The 18,545-nt window shown below is 40.5% G+C and overlaps 1 protein-coding gene and 1 long non-coding RNA gene across 2 annotated transcripts; one reads left to right on the top strand and one right to left on the bottom strand.

The window, feature by feature from the left end:
• Window positions 1-2,443: 2,443 nt before the first annotated feature.
• On the top strand, window positions 2,444-9,040 carry LOC115225422. Its single transcript, XM_029796381.2, has 3 exons — window positions 2,444-2,605; window positions 6,963-7,034; window positions 8,593-9,040. Exons 1-3 carry the CDS (start codon window positions 2,485-2,487, stop codon window positions 8,790-8,792), a joined length of 393 nt encoding a protein of 130 aa, XP_029652241.1. The 5' UTR covers window positions 2,444-2,484; the 3' UTR covers window positions 8,793-9,040.
• A 3,937-nt stretch (window positions 9,041-12,977) lies between these two features.
• Window positions 12,978-17,116, bottom strand: LOC118768124. Its single transcript, XR_005003996.1, has 3 exons — window positions 16,968-17,116; window positions 13,453-13,459; window positions 12,978-13,013 (listed from the first exon to the last, which is right to left on the bottom strand). It is a non-coding gene; the product is annotated as an uncharacterized LOC118768124 (long non-coding RNA).
• Window positions 17,117-18,545: the final 1,429 nt, after the last annotated feature.

Here is an 18,545-nt window from a genome sequence, read left to right as displayed (position 1 = left end):
TGCTTACACGCTTTGAGGAGGATTGCTGGAAACCATCTGGACCAGCAATTGAGTTTGTATCCACTTCATCTATGGCATTTATACACGCATACATAGATACATAGATATATACTAACATATATATGTATATACACACAAACATATATTTATCTTTTTATCTTATATTAAACTTTTTAATACTTGTTGATAGGTATATATATTTGATATATAAATGTATATATATATAAATTTATAAATATAAATTAATAATTTAAAATCTTTAATTTTAAATTTTATATTTTACATATTTTGTATATTATATTAATTATTTTTATTTCTATGTTTTGGTTTATGTTTTTCACTGTTTGATTTGCCTAATTTAATTTATATGTATATACATAAATATAAACAACTTATAAATAAGGGCAACCGAAAAAATTTCTAATGCCAAATATACTGAAAAATTGGACATATTGTCCATTTACCATATAATTTTTTTCTCAGTATGCACACTACTCGAAAAAAGGTCGACAGAAATTTCTAAAAAAAATTCCATTATTACCATATCGGACCGATTTCAGGGTTATTTCAAAAAGAACCCCCCACTTCATATATATATCATCATCATCGTTTAACGTCCGTTTTCCGCGCTAGCACGGGTTGGACGGTTTCGACCGGGGTCTGGGGAGCCAGGGGCTGCCCCAGGCTCCAGTCTGGTCTGGCAGTGTTTCTACAGCTGGATGCCCTTCCTAACGCCAACCACTCCGCGAGTGTAGTGGGTGATTTTTACGTGCCACCTGCACAGGTGCCAGAGGGGTCTGGCATCGGCCACGGTCGGTTGGTGCTTTTTATGTGCCACCTGCACAGAAGCCAGTCGGTGCGGTTGCTGGCATCGGCCACGTTCAGATGGTGCTTTTTATGGGGGGGGGTGCAGAAATATAGGGAGGCACCAGTGGGGAGGGGTGTTCAGAGAAACGATGACAGGTTCTAGACAAGTAGAACGTAGGATATCACGAGAGGGGTAATGCATGGTGAAATAGCGTATTGAAGAGGGGGGTTCGAAGAGTAGACACCTATAATGGTGGTGGGAGAAGCGACATCCGGTATAGATGGAGCAAAAATATAGAGATATCCGGTATTGGTGGTGGGGGTGGGCAGGGCGGGTGCACCGCGAATACGCGAAGGTTGATAGACGAGGGAGCGAGGACTTGGACGGGCAAAATTAATGAATATACGTATATATACATACAAACCAGATGTCTAAATATAGAGGACTTGTGAAACAGATTAGATACAATGAAGTGTTTTATATATACATATATTAATGGTTGTACATGATCTTATCAATAAGTATCCAGACTGTTGCCATAGTAACAAAGCTAAAGTACACAGAGTGAAGTTGCTTGGCACAGATTGACCTTTATCTCTGTTGTGCATGCACGCTAAGTTTTAACTTTCTAGCGCAATTCCACTGTTTACAGCAGTGCTTGAAAGGAAGGTGTGTAGCGTGTGATCGTCACATTGACAATGATATAGAAAGCTGAGCAGAGAATCTGCATCAAATTTTGTCAAAAGTTTGACGATTCCTGCTCAGAGGGCCATAGAAAGTTTTCAATAAGTTTTTATCGTCCCTGACACAATCAAGGACATCTTGTGCAACTGAAACCCGTGTGTCGTTTTGGTCTGCTGAAAGCTGTTTTGGCAGACAGGCGTCTCATACCCAAATCTTCTGTGGTAATGGACCGAACCGTAACAAACCTGCACATCCTCTGATAATTCAAGGATGGTAATTCGACGGTTTACCCACACAACTGGACGCCCATCAGCAATTTTTTTTCTCAGTTCTGCTCATTGCAGATCTTCCAGAATTTTCGTCAATATCGACATTTACGGCCATACTTAAAATGTCTGAACCACTCTTACATGTGTGTGTTGCTCATACACTCCTCTCCATACACTTTCTGCAACTTTACGTAGGCTTCCAAGCACTGCTGTAAACAGCGAATATGAGCTAGAACATAAAATATTAGTGCGCATGTACAGCACAGGTTGAGATCAATCTTTGCCAAGCGGCTTTTCTCTGCGTGTTTTTGCTTCGTTACTATAGCAACAGTCCGGATACTTATTGATCAGACCTCGTATATAGACACAAAGTTGTGTACATATATAGTTTTGTTCAGCAGAAATGGAGTCTAGAAGTGAAGTATGGTTTTGGAATATATGTGGTGCACTGCTTTTGTAATATATCAGAGTCAAGACGTATATTTAACAAAATCTGTATAAATATATACGTGTGTGTGTCTGCGTAGCACTTATACACACATAAATCTGTCCGAACGTGGTTCTTTAAAATAGAAATTGTGAAACACTCATGGAAGTCACGGCAGAGTTTCATAATATTTTGTGCTGTAAACATGTATACCATGTAAATATTGTTATACATGAATGTTATTGATGAAATGTGTTTATATTTTGTTCCATAGATGTCGCTGGTGTCAAGAGAACATGGCCACTGTGACACTGCAACCATGTGGAGATCTTGTTCTCTGCAAGAATTGTTCTTCTGAAATGACATTTAAGAGATGCCCCATGTGTCGAGAATACACCCTCAGCAAAAGTGAATTTGGTAAGATAATCTTTGGGGCTCTGTTTGTTGTCTTGTTGACCTTATTGTGTGGAATAATGTGCTTCAAGCTTTCGTGTAGACCCAGGTATGTCTTAATATGACAGATTTATGATAGGTGTTCCTGAGGCCTTTTCTTTGTTACAGTATATCTATCACTACATCCACTAAATATTGCCTTTACCTAATTTTAAGATGTCACACTTCAAGATGTCTGTCAGGATATGTTGTTTAGGTACGTACCCTGAATGTCTCTTTAGGTAGTACCCTGAATTATAAGAAATTAACAAGATTAAAAATCAAATCTCTAAGAGTATAAGTATAATGATCATTAACGTTGATTAAATATCAAATTTAGTATTGAACGGTGAACATCTATTTGCATTTAAACAAAACATTGGTGTTGACATAAAATATAAAGATAGGAATAAAATATGAGTTCCCTGTGTGACTTGATCTCACAAATCCTTGTTTGTAACTATATATAATATACACTTATTACATTGTTTGGACAGCATTTACCATCCATATAGTCATTCTTTTTCTCACTCTTGTTAGATTTTAGATGATATTAATGCTAAAAGAGGCACAGTTTTCTGAGTGTTTCACCCTTTGGTCTTGATTGTTGCATTCAAATTATTTAATGAAAGATAGTCATTGTTATTTGACCAGGAAATGAATTGATTATTAGTATTTGGCAGTGGACTTGGTTATATCTTTCTTCGTTTGCTCATGGAACGACCATAATATTAGCTGTGCTGAGACACAATCATATTCATTGTAATGAAGGCTATATGTTCTTTACTCAGATTATATACAATCTATATTGATATCTAGTATTGCACCGTCAAGCACAGTGCCATTGTATCACATATATACCCAATTATCATGATAATTAATAAGCTATAATTCATTAACTCTCTTACAGTTTTATGTCTGAAATGTAAACTTATTTTGTCATAGGGACATCGTGTACCCTCACCTAACATTTTACACCTTGTTAGGGATCATGGTGGGGAAAGAGTGTATGGTTTCTAGGTTGTTGGGGATGTTTTTTAGGGGACGGATTGTGTTCAGGGTGGAAGGTATGCACATAAAGGACATGCCTTGATGGCCTCGATGTTACTTAGCCAGTTGGGTCTTTTCAAGCACAGAAAATTGCTGATTGTCTCAGTCGTTTTAGTTATCTTCCCGTGTGAAGCTCATTTCTCACCACTTTGTCCCATGTCTTCCTCAGTCTTCCTCTTCCTCAGCTTCTCTCCACATTTAGAGATCCGCATCTCTTTATGCTGATCACCTCATCCATATGCATCACATAACCATACTATGAAAGATCTCTCTTTTGAACTCTACATTGGATGACTCTTATACCCAGATTTTCTCTTAAGACATTTCCACTGCGACTTACCTGAACACTGATGTTGTACATCCAGTGAAGCATGCTGGCTTCATTTGTCTCCAACCCTTTGCATGTCTTCTATCTTCACAGCCTATCTTTCATTATTGTGTTGTACATCTGTCCGTACACAGGCCTGGTGCAGTTGTCTGGCTTGTCAGATCCTGTCAAGTTTTCCAACCCATTCCAGCATCATTAACTCTCTTAAACTTGTCTGTCTGAAAGTTTCATAGCATTATCTTGTACCCTCATCTGATATTTTACACCTTGTTACCCTCAAAGTAAACATAACTTTTACATGGGTACACAACCACATCCCTACGAACTAGTTTTTACAGCTGTATGCCCTTCCCACAATAATAAAGTGTTGATTATCAATAACTATAATGAAATTATACTATAAAACGTAAAACTTGAAAATATTCATTTCAAAGACTCCAACTTCTGTGAAGGATGCCTTGACAACATCACAGCCAGTTGGTGAGTAGCAAATAACAGTACCTCATGGATTTCTATAAATTTAACCTTCACCTGAGCATTTGTAGTTTATCAGAATGACTGAGGACAAAATCCATTCCTAATTTACATCTGAAATATTAGCTGTATTCTATTAGACATTTTGAAATGGAATTTCACAAAATAGTAAACGGGGTTGGCATGGTTCGGAAAATGGATAATTTAGAAGACAATAGAATACTGTATTTTGAAATGGAGGACTAAAATATGTAGTTACTAAGTTTACTGATAGGTTATTGCTGTTGTTGCTATTTAGGCAAATATCTCTCATAATGTGACCGATTTACAATGAAATGTGTTCCTTATGTGAACACCCTGCCTTTTTTTTTCACTGATAATAAATTTATCATTACATCCCCTAAACATTGTCTTTATCCATGTAAAAGCATTAGGTTTGATGTTGAGACAACCGTTCTCTCTCTCCCTCTCTCTCCAAGATAGACACTGATGACCCTCATCATTTATCATCTGATGTCTATGCTCCTATCGATTGGATGGATGATTCCTATCCATGTCAGTTCTTATTAACAAATACTGTTCGCCTTGATTGGATGAGGAACACATTCCGGCTTTTCTATGGTGATGTGCCTTTCCTAACATTAACCACTTTAAAAAGGGCCTTGGGCACAATTTTGCTCCAAAAGCTCTAGAAAAATGATCATGTCGTTAACAAAATTAAACGCTCCTCTTTAACTTCTACAAGGAAATTCTGTTTGCAGATACTGAGAACAGAAAGCTAAAATACAATAAAGATGAACTGGATGGATATATGCAGGAGATCCAAAGCAAAAGCAATGATTCCCATTCATAGACAGTTTGAAATGTCCATTGAAACCAGCAATCAAATACTGATTGATTAGTTCAGACTAATTTCAACCTTGAATATAAATGGCAAGATTTACAAGGTTGTATTCACAAAGAGATCAACTGTAAATCTACAGAATAATGAATATGGGACTAAAAGTATCTCAAAGACTGGAATCCTCTGGCATTCCTGGCTGTGTGGAACATGTGTCTTAAATCTAGGATGTGATACAAGACGGAAAGAAGAATAAAAGGGATTGAATGTTGTGTGATTTGATCTGGTTTATGGTTCTCTAGCAAACAAGTTGTTGATGGAAGCAGTGGACCTGTTTTATATATGAGAAAAGATTAAGGATCTGATGAGGAGCTGCTATAACAAATTTCTCGGCAGACTGGTATCATTTTGAAACGGGAATTGCTGTAGTTTCTACAATATCAGTCATTTGGTTTGTGATTGTTATGGAGATGTTACTTAAATCAGCAGATTGATAAGAAATGGCTCAAAGGAAAACACTCGAGAAGACATTAAGGGATTACATAACAATAGTAACAACAAATAAAAGGATATGCAAATAGTTCTGGATTATCTGGGTAGACTGAGGAACTTGGTGAAGAATGTGGTTCAATGCAAATGAGTAATGCAGCCTGTCGTTTGTGAAAGGTCAGCAGAAACAAGTGAAGGTCAAAATAGCAGGAGAAACCCTGATGAAGTTTAAAGGGAAACTTGAAAAACTATTACGACGATGGTAAACTACCTAATTTTGCAATAAGAGTAAAGGTATTGAGATCAAGTCACAGAACGAAGATGGGTTAAAAGAAATAAATATGCCAAACATTCTGGAAAATAAAAGATTTGGAGCTCGCACTTTGTATTCCCGTCTTTCTTATTTATTTTTGAGTATCAGTCCTTTTGTACCATTTCATATGTCTTCACTGCAATAATGTGTAGATGTCCAGTTGTATGTAGTGAATGGGGTTTTGTGCAAGTGTACATTGTTTTAGGACACCTGATATCACTTTTTATTTCATCTGTGGAGAACTGATCATTGTTCACCTTTATTAAGGAGTCTTAAAATATTCCCTGCACCAGATAATGACCAGGTGACCTGGGATGTGGGATGATAAAATTCAAGATTTCCAACAGCAAAGAGAACAGGTATTACGTTTATTTTACTTGAAGTGGTGTGTCATGCATTTGTGACGAGATCTTTGGAGACCACATTGGATGATATTGGACTTTAGCAGAAGATGAGGAAAATGGTGGTTAGTGAAGTCTAGAGTTCAGAGGACAGTCACATGTCATAGATTTGGTACAGATATATGAAAGGAGAGAGAGAACTATGAGAAGAAACAGTCTCATGAAATGATAATTAAATGAAATAATTGCAACATTGTTAGATTATGTAGGATGTCTCTGTTAAAGAGAAACAAGGTTTCGGAAAGTTAGTCTATTTTGTTGCGGGCCTAAATATTGAGCTATTACATGGTCCCCCACAATGGAAAGTATAAAAATACTGAGCAAAACCCTAGTGGTCACCAGCCAACCACTGATGATAACAATGTCCCACAACAATAAACTACAGAATATTATAGAGATAAATAAGTTTTACAATCAATTATAAAACTTGGAAATATTTATTTCAGGGAGTCCAGTTCTGAAGGAGAGGGATCTTCTGAGAGTGGCTAAGAGGTTAGGACGTGATTGGTGGCAAGTGGGTGAGTATATTTGATTTCTATATATTTTACTTTCACTTGAGCTATTTTATTTGTTAAAATGACTGAGATCAGGTTCCATTTCTAATTTCCAATTGATAGGTTACCTGTATGACAATTTTATTTACGATATTCCTGATGTTTCATAAAATACCCACTGAGATTAACTTGGTTGGTAATAATGGATAAACTAGAAAATACAAATGGCGTTTAATATTATCTTTTGGAAGAGGGAACTAAAATATATTGTTTAAGGGTAAACAGGTGAGTGAATTTGTTTTACATTTTCTTTAGGTTCACTGTTAGGTTATTGTAATGAAGGACAAGTACCAAAGTTAACATCTAAAACAAAGCATCTTTCTTCAAACAGAAGACTTTGGGTTTGGTTCTTCTTGCAGCCATTATTTATTGGGTTATTGTGTTGGAAGCTGATAATTCCAATTTATTTTGCCATTTTGCAATGACTTTACCACATGACATATGTCTGTAAATGCTTCAATAAAAAGAAATTTAATAAAGGTGACACAGCGAAATCCTATCATTCTCCTCAGGCGAAAACAGAGAATTCCTTTAAGGGAATTTACCAGAAAATGAACATTCACAAGTCAAGCCGAACTGGAGGTGGCATCTCTCATTGAGACTGACATAATAATAACTGAATAGGCTTTGAAGAATTGATCGAACCTGGAGTTCATTGGAGAAGTTTGAAATGGGATTGAATTTGACTTAGAATTATCGACTGTTGGACAATCACTGATCATTCGATTTCCAGTGTCCTCTTGGGATCTTTGCAAGGTAGTAGATGGTACAGAGGGACAGTACTTTCATGACCCTTTGAATACCAGGTCTGAAATCTAACAGAATATGACAGATGTATGGGGTTCTTCTAAAGGGTCTTTGGTACTCAATAGGATTTACAGTTCAGAGATCTGGGAGTCTCTCCAGGTTGAGCCACATCTCCTCCAAATCTGTGGTACCTCGGACATGTGATCAGGGTGTTGCAGCAATGAATTACAGGACAGGTTCTCAAAGTCACACCAATGGAACAGGATACCGAGGGGGAGGCCAAGAAAGAAATGGTTGGATGATATCCATAGTCTTAGTTCTTCACATCATAGAATACAAGCAGAATGTCTAATGATGGAAGCTTCTGATTGGACCCTATGGAGGAGGTGCCTGAGGACTCTTTCCCCACAGCCCTTTCAAGAATATTGAGCAGAGGAAATGGATGGATCATATGCTTTCACTGTTGGAGGTCAATGTTAATTCTTGAGGTTCTGATATACTTTTGCCTTCACAAAAGTTTTCCTGCCCTCGTTTACCATATATTTTCTCAAGTATAATTTTCAATTAATTTTCTTTAAAAATCTCGTTTAATTCAAACTCTTTGTAATTTTTGTCAATAGAAAACATTGTCTTATATTTTTCATGTTTCATAGCTATTTCTTTTTTTTATTTCTCTATTGATAAATTTTGTTTGTTATATTCATAACAACCTACAGTACAGTTTTATGTTATTGTCAATGTTGTTGCATTTATTTCTTATTGTTGTCTTTTGCAGCGATTTTTTTAGGAGTTGATACAACTGAACTGAAAATTGATGATGAGTCTATTGACGCTGTAAAACAAGGCTACCTGATGCTTTACGAATGGTTCAGGAATTGCGACCCAGAAACACGGACACACGCAACATTACATGCAGCTCTTGAAGAAGCTGAATGTGTCGCTGCGATGGAATGTCTATCATTAGACGCAAAGTGAATTTCTGTGTAACTGTTGTTGTTTAGCCTCAGATTAACCTTGACCAAACAGAGACTTATGATCAAACGCATTCCAGCCAGGACCATCATGCCTATTTCCAAAGAGAACCCACAACCACATTGTCCAATATGCCCTTCTGTACAGTGATATCGTGTGAATTTAGCTACTAATTCTAGCAGGTATATCACTGGTTTGGCTCCTTTGTTAAAAATTCACATTTAAAATAAAGACAAACTTTGAAATGTTCATTTATTGTTGTTGCTGTTGTATATCTAATCCCCTCCCTAAACAACCCCATTGTTATATAGACAGCTTTAATATCTTCTGCTATATTGATAGTTATCTACCTTCATTTTTATCTGAGAGTAGAATGCCTGGTATATATATATATTGATGTCTTTTCCCTTTATATATCCTATAGACATAGTATTTCTATATAATACATGATGTATCTAAGGATATATCTCACTTTGTCCTGTTGTGGTTTAAGACAGGCCTCTCCAAAGTGGCGGTGGTTGAATAAAAATTCAGGGTGTGAGCAAGAGAAAATCATTTTCTCAACCCTTCATATTAAACTAGGACTAATGAAGTAATATATCGAAGCTCTTAATGTGGAGAGTAGCTGTTTCAAATTCATATGTTAAGCATTTCCTGTGTTATGATAAAATAATGGATGGTGTTTTTTGATGGGTCACAAATCCGAAAGTTAATGAAATGCCAGACATTCTCGTGCTCGATGACTGACGTAGAAAAAAGAGCATGGGACTCATTTGTGGCTGTTGTGAAAGGATTTGTAGCGAGTGAAAAGGTTGAAAACTACAAGGATTTGGTGGAGATATTACTTGATAGCTATCAGCTTTTAGGCGGCGATATGAGCATAAAGCTTCATTTCTTCAAAAGCCATCTCGATGAATTTCCTGCTAATCTCGGAGACGCGAGCGATGAGCATGGTGAGCATTTTCATCAAGCAATCAAGATTAAGGAGGAGAGATATCAAGGCCAATGGAACACACACACATGATGGCAGACTAATGTTGGAGTATTTAAAGACACTATGTAGACATGAAACATTGGTGAGGGTCTCGCAAGGGGCAATTTGTTCCGTGAATATAATGAAGGTATGTGTATGATGGTTTTTGGTTTAGCCATTAAAATAGGGAATTGACAGTATGTGTTTGGTAAAATTTTCTAAACTACATGAACTATACTGGAATGCAAGATAATATGACGGATTTTGAGTATGAATCATCATCATCGTCTAACGTCCGTTTTCCATGCTAGCATGGGTTGGATGATTTGACCAGGTTCCAGTCTGATCTGGCAATGTTTCTACAGCTGGATGCCCTTCCTAACGCCAACCACTCCGTGAGTGTAGTGGGTACTTTTTACGTGCCAGCGGGGACTGCCAAACGGCCACGATCGGTTGGTGCTTTTACGTGCTACCGGCACAGAAGCCAGTCAAGTCGGCACTGGCATCGGCCACGTTCGGATGGTGCTTTTTACGTGCCGCCGGCACAGGTGTCGTAACTACAATTTCCACTTGATATTTGTTTTGATACTGATGTTAAAGTTAATGTACTTGACTCAATAGGTCTCCTCAAGCACAGCAGGTCCCTCTATGATCCAAGGTAAGCACAGCAGGACGTTCTGCAATCCAGGTACTATGAATGGGCTGGGGCTATATGGATTATTGCAGTAAAATAACCAAGGAAATATATATGGATTTAAAGACTCTCATCAAAAGTAGTAATTTTTAATTTTCATTTTACATTTCAAACAAACACTATTTTACAAACACCATTTTACAATTTTACTTCAAATTTAAAAAATAAAACTATCATTCGATATATTATACAATATTCACATTTTATATCTCTGAAGAGCAGAAGGGTTGTCTATAAATGCTTATCAATATAGGATTTCATTATAGGGACTACTCTTCTGCGAAACGATCGTAAGACGCTTAAAAAATTAATTCAAAACTTTTAATCTTTCAAATTTATCTTTTACATTATAATTATATATTTATATTCATTTACTTATATATATTTTTAATACAATGAGGTCTTTCACACGGGTATATCTTTATGATGAGTTCAATATTGATTTCCTTATATTATTAATAATAATATATTATTAAAAAAATATATGTATATATCGCTCGTATTAAATATATAAATACTTTAATAGTATTAATATTTTTATACAATGGAGCACTCAAGATAAATTCAGTATGTAATATTCTTATTGAATATATTTACCTAAATCCGTCGGATTGGCAATTAACAGCTGTATACTGGTCAAAAGTAATGTTCTCCTTTATAAATCTTAGATTCCTGCAAATTCTAAGCCAGACTGTCTGTCTCCACAGAAAGAGGCCTTTCTGTGTAGGTGGGTACCTGCGACCCCTTCCCTCTCAGTTATCCCAGAATGCTCTATGTGGGCGGTTTCTCTATGCTCCACATAATTCCTTCAGCCATTATAATTCTAACATAGCTATTTTGTGAAATGAACAGAGGTGTGACAAGTATCTTATCATATATCAGGAAATTATACCCACCTTATTATGGATTAATCAGGGATGGATTCATCGTCTGTGGGTATAAAATATCTCCTCATATCTCCGGTAATTTGCACCAACATTATGGATGGATTCACCTTTTCTATGAAGCTAGCAAACATTTTTAAAGCCTGTTATAGGACTGTGCATCATTAGAGAACTTTGGAAGTCTGCTTACAATCTAAATTTTGCTTTTTAGGACTATCTTCAATATTTCATGAGTGTAGCCTCACCCACTAGGATGCTTGGAGAACTCATATGTGTTTCGGCTGATGAGTACGGGACACTTGTATTTGCTGCAATATTTGCAGCTTTTAATAAAGCTGGTCTTCGTATGAAACAATTGTACTGAAAAACTAATCCATTCTTGTTGCTTTTTTCTTGTTTATATATATATATATATATAAATTAAAATTTAATAAGGGTAGAAATTGACGTTAATCAATTAAAACCAGTGGCCCAGCATATTAAAAAATCTGAAGATTAAAATATTTCTACATACAAAATTTAAAAGACTGACCACTAAAAGTGCACCGTCAACATGCTAGATATAGACACCAAATCGCTATTTTCCACAAAGAATATGTTCTCAAATAAAAACTCAGCACAATACCAAAGCGTTAAAAATAAGCAAGACAAATGAAAATATACGAAATAAAAATGAGTTACCCATGTACTGAATCAGTTTTGATTATTATTATCCGCAAGGATAAACTGTAATCTCGTTAGCATGTTCTGTCATTATATTTGAGAACATATTCTTTGTGGAAAATAGCGATTTGACGTCTATATCTAGCATGTTGACGGTACATTTTTAGTGGTCAGCCCTTTAAATTTTGTATGTAGAAATATATATATATATATTTAGGTAAATATATAATACCCTACAGTTTTCTGGTGCATCTAAGTTAAGTACTGCATTTAAGTGAATTCAATAGAACTCACTTGAATCTTAATTGCTTTTACTGAATATATAATATATATATATATATATATATATATATATATATACATACATACATACATACTCACACATTTATATTTATATATATATATATATATATATATATCACCCCAATTCTCTTGTTTTCTATCACCGATCACAATCTCTGCGTACACACACACACATACATAAACACACACACACATTTACACAAATACACACATTCACACACAAACACATTCAAACACACACATTTATATATATATAGCAAAGCTTCTCTACTTATCTCTCTCTCTCTCTTCCTTTCACTCCTTTATACATTCCTGTATAACTCCTGTCTGCTTCTCTTACTCTCTCTAATCTGATACACTCCCTCTCCCACAAAGTATATAAATCATACGTCACCTCTCTCTCCTTCTCCCCCTTTCTCTCTCACTCTCTCCCTCTTTACCACCTTATATATCCTAATATCCCTCTACCTCTTTTGTTTTCTCTCCCACGTCAGTATCTCCCTCTCTCTATGTATCAATATCTCTCTTTTCTCTCCGCCTCATATAATATCCTCTCACTATGCCTCTTGCCTCATACTCTCCTCTTTATGCTAATCATATACACCACTCCCTTGTTACTCCATCTCTACTCATTTTCTATCTTCCTCCCCCCCTCTCTCTCTCTTTGCTATCTTCATTTCTCTCAATCTCTTTCTCTCTTTCCCTTCCTATGTCTGTCTGTCTGTCTGCCTGCATGACTGCCTCTCTCTCTCTCTCTCTCTCTCTCTCTCTCTCTCTCTCTCTCTCTCTCTCTCTCTCTTACAGAATCACTTCGCTTTTCTTTCAAACTCTTTTTCATTCTTTCTCTCCTCCTTTCTTTCTCTCTCTATCCTGGCAAACGAGAAGACAAATATATCAGACGGACTCAATGAATAGAGCCAGCATCCAGTACCTCACTCGAGAAGGGCGGCGAGGATGCCCCAGCTTTGCTTAAACTCCGAAAGAGACTTAGACCGACAGACAGACATCTTGACGTCATGAAACAAGAGGATGCATATTCTGGCGCTTAGAGCCATCTTTTCCGGCACCGTTCAGTTTTGATCGTTTCCCGAGTGATTCACGCCACCGATGTCGTCGGATGATACTAAGTTCTTGACACCGAGCTACACCACGCCTCCGATGCGGGATCATGTCTTCCGCAAGAATAGACGCAACACACCGCAGTGTGGTAGCTGTTCTCTTAAGCAAGTCTCTCCGAACAGAATCGCTGATCCTAAACAGACGATGGTTTACACCTCGTCGAATGAACGGGCGCCCGGGAGACTGATTGTTTTTTTCGTATCATCGGATGGCAGCGGTGAGCGGACCGATGCTGGATCACCGTTTGAGTGGTTCCAATGACATACGGACACACTCGCCATAACTGTCAGGTGTCTGTTGCGGCGGCCCATGAGACGGTCTTCAATGTGAGTCGGAGAAGTGGAAGTGAATCAACGACTGGAATTGCAATCGAAAAAACACTCAGAAGACGCGACATCTGCTGATTTACTTTATTGCCAACTGAGTTAAACAGTTTTCAATTCGAAATTAAGTTTCAAAATGAATTCAGCAACACAAAGGGAAGTAATCATTCCTATTCCAGAAGAGTGATTTCCCTTCAACTGCCAATGATTTCATAAAGCGATTAGAATCCCGTCTTAAACTATGATAATCATGTTTCTTATACTTCCTAATTAAATATGTAGAATTGTTATGATTTTACATTAATTATACAAAATTGGCGCAAGCATGGTTGTGTGGCTTCTTAATACGGCCATGGATTTACAACTGGGAGGTTGTGGGTTCAGTCCTACTGCACGGAATCATGGAAAAGTATCTTCCACTCTCGCCTTCCGTTGACCAAAGACTTGGGAATGGATTTAGTAATCGTAGACTGAAAGAACTTCTCGAATATGTACGAATGAAAGTATGTATCTGTGTACGTGTATGATATATATATATATATATATTGTATATATATGTATATATATATGTATATATATGGGTGTGTGGTAAGTAGCTTGTTTACCAACCACATGGTTCCGGGTTCAGTCCTACTGCGTGGCACCTTGGGTAAGTGTCTTCTATTATAGCCTCAGGCCGACCAAAGCCTTGTGAGTGAATTTGGTAGACGGAAACTGAAAGAAGCCCGTCGTATTATATATATATATATATATATATATATATATATATATATATATATATATATGCGTGTGTGTGTTTATGTGTCTGTGTTTGTCCCCCTAGCATTGCTTGACAACCGATGCTGGTGTGTTTATGTCCGTGTTACTTAGCGGTTCGGCAAAAGAGACCGATAGAATAAGTACTGGGCTTACAAAAGAAAAAGTCCCGGCCGCAGTCAAATGACTGAAACAAGTAAAAGAGTAAATAAATATATATATATACATATAAACATTACTTTATATAATTAGGGTTCATCAAAAAATAATTTGCTTTACCACATACCGAGCTTTTAGAAATAGCAGCCAAAGAATTTAGCTATTGGTTATATATATATTAGTTATATATATATATAGCATAGTTGGAAAACTGGGAGAATGGCTTCATGACTTTCTGAAAGATAGAAGTCAGGTGGTAGTAGCCACCTTAAGTGGGGCTTGATGGTTATGACCCACGAACCTTGCAATGGGTGGGTGTTCCTACTGCTCATCCACTTGGGGTGAACTTACACTAATAACACGTCTTGATACGATTTGTCCCCACCCCACCGAGTTTCGTTGGGGGCAGAAAAGATCCAGCGGTTGGGGGCACCTGCGGTGTCCTATAGGAACATCGGTGTGGGTGGTGTATAGGGGGATATACACCTGCAGTGTCCGATTGGAACATTGGCAGCGAGGTGAGAGGGTGGATGCACCATCAAGTTTGTCTGGTATGTTATGATCTGCCGGGTTTAACCCGGGAGATGGATGCACTGCCAGGATTCACCCACAGGGACACTACCTTGTCGTGGTTTAAGAGCTTACGTCTGCGGGTGGGACGCAAGCCGTTATTGGCCTTGCGGGCGCCAACCCGTCCGCAGACTAACTAAATGTGTCCTTCCCCCATAGCGGTTCCAATTAATTGGTGGGGACCAAGCAGTGTGGAGGATTATCGTGTGCAGAGTGGGATGATACCCTGCTGGTTGGTCGTGGTTGCGCTTGTCGGCCTCCTGCTCATCCGGATCGGCCACTACCTGGCATCGGTGTGGTGTGAAGGCCCCCTATTTCTATATTAGAATTTCACGGGGCGGCGCCCACGGACGGCCAAGGTCAGAACGGGTGGGTTCGCTCTCCGGATTGGGCTGCTGACGGGGCGAGGTAGGGATGGGGTGCTTCCATCCTGCCTCTTATCTCGCCAAAAGTTAGCGCCTCGTGAAGGTTGCTGTCCCTGCTGTCCCTGGGTGGCTCACGACATTGTCTCCTGACGCCAGATTGTTGTGGCTCACACATGTTAATGTGGGAGTGGACTCACTTTTGGCCTCACTACGGGAGCCAGTCAACTGACGGGTAAACCGTCAATAATGAGCCCTGGGTGGTTCACGACATTGTCTCCTGACGCCAGATTGTTGTGGCTCACACATGTTAATGTGGGAGTGGACTCACTTTTGGCCTCACTACGGGAGCCAGTCAACTGACGGGTAAACCGTCAATAATGAGCCCTGGGTGGTTCACGACTTTGTCTCCTGACGCCAGATTGTTGTGGCTCACACATGTTAATGTGGGAGTAGACTCACTTTTGGCCAGCATCCAGTACCTCACTCGAGAAGGGCGGCGAGGATGCCGGGTAAACTGACGGGTAAACCATCAGTATTGAGCCCTTCGCGGACTGTTGCAGGGTATTTGGCTTGGTATGCGGATTTCGGTTGGCTAGGGAGGATGTTTGCTTACGGTCTGCAGGGTTTGACTCCTTACTCTTGTACTCTTGATTTTCTTCCACGTACTCTTGGAAAATGCCGCGAAGTCCAATTCCTTAACGAAAAGTTACGAAACACACGGTTGCCAGGGGCCGTATAAGATGGTGGCTTGTGGGCAAAAGAGCGGGTCTCCAAGCCAGGCCGAGCGTGTTGCCCAACCACGTTGGGCCGATATCAACGCTTCCTGCAGTTGTATAGAGCCATTTACACTGCAGGTAATACTAATGGCTCACATACCTAACTCGACCCTGATAGTTTCTATCGGATCCTGCACATAAAACCCCCTCGATGAAGTCCTCAAAATTTCTTTTTTTTTTTTTTTTTTCGAGGACCGAGAGGCTGGCGTGTAGGATGCCCCTCAATATTTTTTTTTTTTTTTTTTTTTTTTTTGAGGAGGTGGCATGGTTTGGGGGCCGTGCCTCGATATGAGCTTAAAATTAAAACATAAGAAAAATTAAAATAACAACCCGGATTGGACTTTCAGCTTCTTCTGCCCATCGAAAAAGCACCCGCTTCGCTGTTAGTTTTAGATCCCCACTACTTAGGTAGATTTTTGTTTTTTTTTGTACTTTTTTTCTTTTAAGATTAACACAAGCTGGGACCTGGCTGGACAGTGTGGGACCACCCACGTTAAATAAAGGGAAGGAGACACTATTTAGTCTCACTTAGATAGCCAAATGCCTCGTCATCTAATTAGTGACGCGCATGAACGGATCAACGAGATTCCCACTGTCCCTATCTACTGTCTAGCGAAACCACAGCCAAGGGAACGGGCTTGGACGGATCGGCGGGGAAAGAAGACCCTGTTGAGCTTGACTCTAGTCCGGTTTTGTGAGGGCACACGGTAGGCGTAGCATAGGCGGTAGCATTCGCGTTGCCCCGCGCCGGGCGCTGCCGTCACCGGCGGCGCGCTGGCGTGCTGTTCGTTGTCCGCACCGTCGCGCTTCGCGTGCGGCGGTCGGTCTCGTCGGTGCGCCGTGGGCGCCGTCGGCTAAGCGCGTTCGACGTCGGGGTGTCGCGCGCGTTTGCGACGATGAAAAACCGCCACTTCCGTAGTTTCCTCGCTCACTCGATGGAGAAGGGATCGGGCCGTCGCCGAGCGGTGGTTCATTATCTGGTGCGAAGCGCGCGGTGCATGTCGGGCGCCTTTGCGGGCGCCGGCGCAGCCGATGCGCGACCCTTAGTCGAGAACAGTGTCGGTCGGGGAGTTTGACTGGGGCGGTACGTCTGTCAAACGGTAACGCAGGTGTCCCAAGGCGAGCCCAGCGTGGACGGAAACCACACGTCGAGCAAAAGGGCAAAAGCTCGCTCGATCTCGATTTTCAGTACGAATACGGACCGCGAAAGCGTGGCCCATCGATCCTTTCCAAATTACAGCGGCGAGCTATGCGTCCGCCGAGAGGTGTCAGAAAAGTTATCACAGGGATAACTGGCTTGTGGCGGCCAAGCGTTCGCAGCGACGTCGCTTTTTTATCCTTCGATGTCGGCTCTTCCTATCATTGCGAAGCAGAATTCGCAAAGCGTTGGATTGTTCACCCACTAACAGGGAACGTGAGCTGGGTTTAGACCGTCGTGAGACAGGTTAGTTTTATCCTACCGATGCATCGCGCGTACGCGGCGCCCCGAGTCGCGTCGGGGTACTCGGCGTGCGGTCGAGGCGGCGGCGCGCTCGCGCGTCGTCCGTCCTGGCCGTGCCGCCGGCGTTTCTCCGGCCGACCTTAGGCGGGCGTCGGCAACGTCAACTCGGCTACGGCTATCCCGTCCAGTACGAGAGGTACCGCGGGATCAGAGCAACGGTTTGCGCGCTCGCTCGATAGAGCGGTGGTGCCAGGCTGCCTCTGAGCGATAACGGCTGAACGCCTCTAAGCCGGAACCGTAGCCGGACCCGAGTTGTTTTCCAAAAGCGTCTCAACCTCAAGGCGCATGCCTTAGCTCGGCGTTCGCCGTCCGCCCGTCGCGTTCGCCGTCCGCCCGTCGCGTTCGCCGTCCGCCCGTCGCGTTCGCCGTCCGCCCGTCGCGTTCGCGCGGCGAGCGGCAGCGTCGCCGGCGGAATTGCCATTCGGGGACGCGGCGGCGACTGCGGCGTTCGCGCCGTAGTCGTCTGCTCGTCGTCCCGCCCCGACTAGTTTGAAGAGATCGAGACGAAAGGGATCGCTTGCATACGACCCGACTTGCCGTTCGGAGTGACGTGCTTAGTAGAGCAGCTACCACACTGCGATCTATTGAGTCTCTTCTCGCGAATGACACGATCCGCCCCTTCGAGGCGGAGAAGCAGGTGCAGGAGGAGGTGCGAAAGATGGCGAAAGTG

This window comes from Octopus sinensis, linkage group LG27 (genome assembly GCF_006345805.1).
Source record: "Octopus sinensis linkage group LG27, ASM634580v1, whole genome shotgun sequence".
NCBI lineage: Eukaryota > Metazoa > Mollusca > Cephalopoda > Octopoda > Octopodidae > Octopus > Octopus sinensis.
Note: the sequence above shows the minus strand (reverse complement) of the source record. Positions and strands in the feature narration are given on the sequence as shown.

Coding starts and splice junctions, on each gene's coding strand:
- LOC115225422 (XM_029796381.2), top strand. CDS start 2,485: ATGGCCACTGTGACACTGCAACCATGTGGAGATCTTGTTCTCTGCAAG. Junction 2,606..6,962: donor CCTCAGCAAAAGTGAATTTG/GTAAGATAATCT, acceptor TATTTATTTCAG/GGAGTCCAGTTCTGAAGGAG. Junction 7,035..8,592: donor ACGTGATTGGTGGCAAGTGG/GTGAGTATATTT, acceptor TGTCTTTTGCAG/CGATTTTTTTAGGAGTTGAT.